The sequence below is a fragment of the Zingiber officinale genome, chromosome 2A (assembly GCF_018446385.1).
Source record: "Zingiber officinale cultivar Zhangliang chromosome 2A, Zo_v1.1, whole genome shotgun sequence".
NCBI lineage: Eukaryota > Viridiplantae > Streptophyta > Magnoliopsida > Zingiberales > Zingiberaceae > Zingiber > Zingiber officinale.
This window is the reverse complement of record NC_055988.1, coordinates 131743584-131752216: the sequence shown is the minus strand read 5'-3', so window position 1 is coordinate 131752216 and position 8633 is coordinate 131743584. Positions and strand designations below refer to the sequence as shown.

General features: G+C 36.8%; 1 protein-coding gene across 1 annotated transcript; it reads right to left on the bottom strand.

Annotated features, from left to right (window-relative positions):
* Positions 1-279: 279 nt before the first annotated feature.
* LOC122042349 (ER lumen protein-retaining receptor) lies at positions 280-4937 on the bottom strand. The gene is made up of 8 exons (XM_042602406.1): positions 4913-4937; positions 4435-4681; positions 2284-2549; positions 1953-2068; positions 894-967; positions 739-802; positions 553-648; positions 280-473 (listed from the first exon to the last, which is right to left on the bottom strand). Exons 2-7 carry the CDS (start codon positions 4523-4525, stop codon positions 612-614), a joined length of 648 nt encoding a protein of 215 aa, XP_042458340.1. The 5' UTR covers positions 4526-4681; positions 4913-4937; the 3' UTR covers positions 280-473; positions 553-611.
* Positions 4938-8633: the final 3696 nt, after the last annotated feature.

Here is an 8633-nt window from a genome sequence, read left to right as displayed (position 1 = left end):
ATCAATTGATGTGCTAGATAGGTAGGGGGAGGAGGCTGACTTATACAAGCGATATTGTTATTATTGATCAATTGATGTGCCAGATAGTTAGAGGGAGGAGGATGAATAATACTCGATCTAAAATTAAATATTTTTACATTTGTTGATTGGATTATTGACCATACTACAGCCAAACACGACTCACTTCAACTGATCACCACACTCAAAATTACCCTCCAGCCAACTTTTCAAAGAGTAGTATGGTTTTGACCATAACAGCTATTTTAAAACAGATTCAAATAGAGTAAACTGCAAGATAATATATAAAATGCAATTGCGTTTTGCTACTCAAACACAATATGACTTTGCCAAATTTGTCATCTTAGCCAAGCAAGTATACATGCATTCATAAGGAGGAATAAAAAATAGGACCAAACAGTTCAAAGTTGCTAGTGTTGGATAAAATGACGGTCCATGATCTCAGAGATGTTTACCTAATTTAAAAAAAAAATGAATATGAGTGCTAACAAGATTAGGCACTTCAGAAAGCCCAACTTTAACGAGAGAACATACTTTACAGTAGTGAAGCCTCACAACTACATCCTACTACAGTTGGTCTCCAAGTGATGAAGTTATGCCGGTAGCTTGAGCTTAACATTGTTCTTCAAACTGCAAATTATATCAAACTCTCCGTGCTTAGTAAAGATGGAAAGTGAAAGAGTGTGGTAATTATTCAAAGAAATCGAAAAGATCATTCACCTGCTGAAGTAGTAGTAGAAAAAATCAGCATACAGCAGTGTCTGAACTAATCCTGAGATCCATGCTGCAGAAAAAAAAAAAATCCAATTCGAGGTGACATGAGAATAAGCCAAACTTCATGAAAAAGGAAAACGGAAAAGAAAGGCGAGTCTTACTTATCCAATGAACATAATGAGGCTCAGTGAAGTATCGGTAAATCCAGTTCAGGATGTACAATGCTCTATATGCTCTGCGTCAAAAGTGTACGATGTCAAATTAATTTTCAAGTCAATATTCTTTGTTGAAATCACAAAAGAATATATACACACACAGACTGATGTGTTAAATAAATAGACTATCCCTTTGCGTACTTAGACAAAATTTTCAAATAACAAGTTGTTTCCCATAAAGATCAGAACTTAAAATAAAAATATAATTCAATCAATTTGATTAGTCCCAAAATAACTTTCAGAGGACATTAAATAGCAAGTGCTCCTGAGTCCCAATTAGAGAGTAGAGCATCCAGAGCCACAAACTATGGTCCATGTGTTTTCCACTAGGACTTTGGAGAAAATATGCAATAGCATCAACCCCAATTACCCTATTAAGACATGTTTCTATCTACCCCAATCAATAGTGTTCATCGAGTAAAGGGGCATGATTAATCTTTTAACACTTCCAATCCAATTCATCCAACTTGGGTGGATAAATTTAAGTAGAAAAGACCAGAGAGAGAGAGAGAGAGATGTGAATCCTTCTTTGGTCCCCTTCTCTCTCTGTCATCAACTCAAATAAAAAAAATTCTTTCTTTCCCCCAACCCCTCACCTCCATTTTGGATCCTTCCCTTTCTGAGTAAACATACACTTGGAACCATAAACCCTATAGGGCAATGCTACAGAAAGTAGAGTTACAACCATCCATAGAAGGGGACCCGTTTCCAAAAACTTATGCAATACTCAGGATTCATTTCCTCCAAAAAGGGAAAAAAAAATTATAAAAAAATATATATATAAGAAAATAAAATGCTTTCTAAAAAAACCAGAAACAAGTTTTTATTTCCACCAACCAAATGTATATCTGTTTAATAATATAGGCAATTCATAACCATTTAGGCATGACAAAACAGCATAAATAACAGAAAGTTAAAGGTTTATCTTCAAAGAACAAATAAGTCCATTCCAGGAGGATGCAAATACCCTAATCAACATTTCAGAATTCCAGGAAGGCACCTTACCCCAGCAGAAAAACATATTGACCAGTTAAGTTGTCAATATTTCTTGTCCTTTGCAACAATATCAATTGAGGAAGTATTGCAACTGCTTCCAGATACAGCGAGAAGGTCCACAAAACCTATTATTAAGAGAAAATTGCAGGACAAAAGAGTAAGAGAAATTAGATAAAAAATAACAAGAATAATTCTAAAATAAAATCTGTTTGTCCAAAGAACATGCCGACCCCACCTAGTGGGATAAGGCTTAGTTGTTGTTGTCGTCGTCGTCCAAAGAACATCATAGTTGCAGTTGCATTGCACAATTTTCATAAAAGTTAGCAAATCAGTTTATTACCTCCTTAAATGTGAACTTTTCATTTATAATTAGGGCCAACAGTAGACATGGTAACACAAGGAAAAAGTGCCGAAAAGTATCTTGGTCCTTGTCATAAGATCTGCGAACAATCTTGTGTCTTCGGATGTACCAGACAATTGAAAATGAGCTCCCCAAGAATATAAGCTTCATAATTGTATTATAGACCGAGATAAAATCAGTAAATATATCCAAGTAACGAGTGGCAAAAACAAGAGCATAAAGCTCTTGCGTCTTCAAAGATATGCCTGTATCAAGAATGATTAACTTTGTTAAACTCTATGCACAGAAAAAAAAACAATTTGACATATTGTATCAAGAATCACAATTTGTTTACTCCAAATCAAACAAAGGCAAAATATATATCCAGAGAAGCTTATCTACTAGGTAGATGCTAAAAACTTAATTAATAGATAGAGGACAAAAATAACAAAATATTAGTTGCAATAGATACTAACGACCCAGTCATAAAAGGTGAATATGTAAGAGAAATTCCATACAAGAAGGTAAAATTTGATGTTTAAATATATATCAAATGCAGGAAATGCTAAGATTTTGCATCTTGTTCTACCGAATATAGATGGTCAGAAAGATATGGTTTAAAACTTTAAATTAGGCTAGGTAAAAAAAAAAGGACAGCTCAGTACACAAAGCTCCCACCAATGCAGGTCCCGAGGAAGGGTCAGACCATTGAGTCTATTGTACACATCCTTACCTTACATTTTTGCAAGAGGCTATTCCCGTGACTCGAAACTGTGATCTCAAGGTTGCATGGCAACAACTTTACGATTGCGCCAAGGCTCCCATTTTTAAATTAGGTTAGGTAGAGGGAGCGAAAATATATGGGCGAGGAAATAAATCAGTTTTTAAAAAGTTTTTTTTTTGGCACAAGTAAAAAAAAAAAAAGGTTTGTTTATCCTCTGCTGAGCCAACATAGATGCCATTCATTAGCTGTATTAGCTGTCATGGGTTCAAATAGATAGCTATTGTAACTTCATAAGTTATATTGATATAAATGCATCACAAGATAATGAGATACAATGAACTAAATATAATAGGAGAAGTCGAACCAAACCAAAAAATAGGTATTGTAATCAATGGAATAAACAGCAATAACAGAAAATATATATATTCCATTGGTTGTGACATCTCCTAAACAGCAATATATTATCTGTCTAAAACATGCTTTATAGGTGGGAAAAAAAATCAAAGGTTGTATACAATGAAATCAGTCAACTAGTTATTGGAAAGGTTGCTAAATGATCATAGAAAATTAAGAAAACATGGTATAAATAAAACCAAGTTTTAAAATCTCGACTCGTGCCGAGGTTTCAGTCTCAAATCGGAACGATACAGTTTCGGCATCTAGAATATTTTGGTTAATATATAACCCTGTTTTTTTTACTCTCTTTACTCTATATTTGGACTCGAATGGGAAGCAATTAGCTAGATCACAATCCCCTTTTCAATCTTATGAATTACATATATTTAAGATACTTTTCGTAGATCCAGGAGAATTTTACACACCAAAATACTAGTTTTCATATGCCTAAATGTGCAGAAGTAGTCACTCACCATCTCTATCTCACACGGGCAGTATACAATGGAAAAGCAAGGCTAATGAAGCAAATGTTGTGGGTTACATTTAGCGTTACCTCTAAATATTTCTCAGTGAATTAATGTACTTAAAACTTAATATTTGGTTTGCACCACTGCAGTGAGATTCAAAATTTGTATGGGAGAAGACAGGCATAAAACCCCCGCCCCCATAGTTACAACAGAATGAAAAGAATTATAATGATTGCATGTGCCCCCAACAATTTAAAATAAAAAACATGTTCTGGTCTTCGAAATCTTCTACCAGAGGTCATATTTGTCCATGAGAATTTACAAAATACAATTAGAAGACAACCGCCGCTCCACCACCTGCCCCATTGGAAGCTAAGGATATATACACCACACGACCAATCTAAATCAGACATACAGAAAACACACTCGCGATCCACACACTCTACGCAAGAAGATTCACAAAATGGATTTACCCAAGATCTCCCCTTTCAGGGGCGAATCCTAGGTCCAACCCCGAACTAGATTCCAAGAGAATAAAACATAAAGAACAAGGGTAGGACTTGCCGGCGCATGATTTGATGGTGTGGATCTTGAGGAGGAGGACGAGGACGCTCATGAGATGCGTCATGTCGCCCGCTAACCTGAAGATGTTCATCTCCGCCGACCCGCTGAGGAAACCCCGGCCTTGAGCCCTCCGATCTCTTGACTCTGCGGCCGGGATACGATCGGCGAATGCGGAGATCGGCGATCTTAGGCCCCTGCCTGCCCCTCCACGTTTCCGCCTCTCTCTTCCGAAATCGGGATGCGACGACTGGCGAGGAGAAAAAAAGAAGAAAGAACATTTAAAAGGATAGAAATTAACGGCGGTGATTGGTGAGCAACACGGCGGAGTGCGCGTTTCCCCTACTGCTTCATCCGGGGAATGTGACTGGTACATGAAACACGCGCCAGATCCGCGGCCTAACGCGATCCGAATCCGATAACAGAATGTACCGGTGGTGGAACAAATTGTGTTATACGGTACGGTCAGAATCTTCCTTACCGTAGCTTCGGACCTCCTTCTTTTACTGTAGTATGTTTGGGTTGGAGGAATATCGTTTCAGATCCACCCTGTAATATAACATGGGTCAATAAGTTAAAATACGTAATTCGTTTTTAGATTTTATATAAAGAAAACATATTCTTAAATCTCTTTTAACCCGATCTCATTTATCATAATCGAATAGTTAACGTATTGATTAACCGTGGTAAGAGTTTGCACTAATAGATCCTCCAATCAATAGTAGCTAAACAGATCTGATGAGCCTCTAGTCCACCGCTTCATATTCACCTCCGCAAAAGCCTCTAGTCTTTTGGATCCTGCCATCTTCTTGTAGCTCCGCCTTCAACCTACCATGCCTCCAAGCTCTTGACCCGACTTGCAAGGTTAATACCAATGAGTAGGGGCTAGCGTTGTTGGCTTTGCTCCTCAGATATTTAAGTTAGCAAAGTCTTGAATAAAAAGATGTCTCCCTCGAGAGTAGGACTTGAGCTAGAAAAGAGAGGTCTTCCACGAAGAAAGGGCTTTAGCTAGCTGTGGGTTGGAGTGCCTTCCGTTAGAGGAAGGGTTTTAGCAAACTATGGAGCAGAGTTTGTTTCGATAGAGGAAGCGCTTGAGTTGAAGTAGTAGAAGAAAGGGAGGAAGAAAGAGAAGTGAAAGAGTAGTGGTTGACTAGGTCAATCCACTATCATTGTTTCTTCTTTACTCATAGCGCTCTCTCCTTTTGGTGGGAGTGATCTTGACCAACTGACCAACCCGCTTCTCAATGAGCCCCTTTAGCCTTTTATAGAAATGAAACCCTCCTCCATGCGTGTAGCTACCTGTTCTAGCCACGTCTCTATAGCATCTTCCAACATTTTGTACCCTCACCATGCTAAAGGCACATAAACATCCTACCTACAGGTGTAGGATGACGACTGTCCTATCAGATATGGGACAACTTCTGACACAATATGGTCCCAACAGGTGGGAGATAAGTGGAAGTCAGTTGAGTGGTACAATAAGGGACTTAACGAATGTTTCTCTTTGCCGTTGGTCTCTGATTCAATAGATTGTTGTTGACGTTCGATTTAGCTGACCACCACAACCTCTATGGCTGGTCTAAAAGGTTCTCGTAAATTTTTAGACTGCATAAATTCTATGAAACAAAATAAGAACTCGTAATAGTAAATACAAAAACATGAGCATGGATCTTATTTCATGAAAACATGGCATAACATTAAAGTATAAACAAAAGTTACAAGAAACCTAATTAAAGAGTCATTATTCTTATGTAGCATCATCTGATGAATCCAGAATCCCTGAGGAAAAAGAAAAAGTAGAAGCAAAGGAAGAGAGGTCTTCCAAGGGACTTAGGGTGACGACGTTGAATTCTCTTCATTAATGGGGATTAAAAAGATGAGTCTCAAAAGATGCCCTAAACTCTTAGGGGCCTCCGCTTATATAGGTAACAAATCTATTATCAGCCCAAAGATGATAATGGATCAGGCTAAATGGTTTTGCACATTCAATCTATATCCAATAACCCAAACCCTAATAAATTTAAGTTAGATCACTTTATATGGGATCAGTTTGTATTCATATGTTCAACTTACAATTAAGCCTACTAAATAGAGATAATGCCCAACATGGTCAACTATCTCAGGATTTACTACATGGTTGGCTATGAAGATGTTGCCTCCAAAGAGCTACTGGAGATGAGAAGACAAAGCAGCTGAAGGAGTTAGATAGCAGGGGAGAGGTCCCCTCCATGGACTGCTCTCACAGCCTAGCTACTGACGTCCCTTGGTGGACTAGACTTCAAACTCAAGGAGAGTTGGAGAGAGTGACTTAGGAGATGTCTTCAGAGGGGGAACGATTCTTGTGGCTTGCCTGCTGATGTCCTGTTAGAGTGTATACTAAAAGTCCAGTTTTTTGTAAACATTTATTTTTGAAATAAAGAATCACATTGGTCAAATCTCTACATTTATATGCTAAGTGTAGCTGTTCAATTAATTTATATTGTAGATAACATGGTGTGTGGTGTCACACATAGAAGATAATGTCATCAGTTCTTTATAAATTATAAATAGTTGCTCACGACTAAGATGGATAGGAATAAACCATTGAATAGTCGTAATGTAATTGGTATTAGTTTATCTTGACTAATAAATTACACTAGTACACTCAAAGTGTATTGAGCTGGACCATTTAAGGTAAGTTCTTTTTATACTGACTGCATAAAAGAACAAGACCTTTGTTATCATGGAAGTGTGTGCTCTTAATCCTGATATAATAACAAGCACATATATCTAGTATTTATTTCTTTGACTTATCAAAAGGTGTGATTTAGTTCGATAAATCAATTGGCCCGATAAGTTGGGAAATGATATTATTTATAGTGTGTGTTGTTGATTATAGAAGGAAACTATGTCCTAGTAATCTAGGTTGATGATGTCCCCAAGAGGAGCTCATAAGGATTGTCATGTAAACCTTGCAGGTGGACTTAGTCCGATATGACGATAAGGTTGAGTGGTATTACTCTTGGAGCTAGATATTAATTAAGTGAGTTGTCAGTAACTCATTTAATTAGTGGACATTCTATATCTTAAACACAAGGAGACTAACACACTCATGATAAGAAAGAGTCCAAAATGTAATTTAGGATTGATGCGGTAGTTCAATAATAATTCTTTAGTGATATGAATTATTGATGAAATTAAGTTGGGTGTTCGGGGTGAACACAGGAAGCTTAATTTCATCGGGAGACCAAAACCAATTCCTCCTCTCGGTCCCTATCGTAGCCTCTTATTTATAAACTATTATACTCACTCATACCCACCTTCTTACCCACCTTATGGTGGCCGGCCAAGCCTAACTTGGAGCCCAAGCTAGGGTCGGCCAAACCAAGGTGAGTTGGTTTCATTAGGTGGCCGGCCCTAGCTTGAACCCAAGCTTGGTGTGGTCGGCCACAATAAATTAAAAGATTTTTATTTTTTAAAATCTTTATTATGTGGAAGCCATGATTTTAAAAGAGAGTTTAAAATTTAAATCTTTCCTTTTATAGTTTTTTATAAAAGATTAAGTGAAAGGTTTGATATCTTTCCTTATTTGTAGTTAAAAGAAATATTTTAATTTTGATAAAACTTTCCTTTTTTTGTAACTATCCTCATGATTTAAAAGAGAGTTTTAAAATTAAATCTTTCCTTTTATAGTTTCTACAAAAGATTAAGAAAAGATTTGATATCTTTTCTTATTTGTAGATTGAAAGGAAGATTTTAATTTTAGAGAAAACTTTTCTTTTTGTAAATCATCCACATGTTTTAATAGAGAGATTTTAATTTATAAAAGTTTCCTTTTATGACCAACCATGAAGGGAATTTTCAAAAGAGAATTTTTTATTTACAAATTTCTGGAAACAAATTAGGAAGTTTTAATTTTGTGTTTAAAACTTTCCTTATTTGGAGGGATTAAGGTGGCCGGCCATATATAGTTTGAAAGGAAAATTTTATTAAACTTTCCTTTCATTGGCAAAGAGAATAAGGAAGTTTTGATAAAACTTTCCTTATTTTCCAAGATCAAGGAATATAAAAGAGAGGGTAGAGGTGCATCACCTCATAACAATATCTCTTCTATTATTCCTCTCTTCCTGGGTTGGTGGTCGACCCTTCTCTTCCTCTCCCTCTCCTATTCTTCTTCCTTGGCCAGCGACATCTTCATCTCAAGGAGCTTGGTTGGTGGTCGG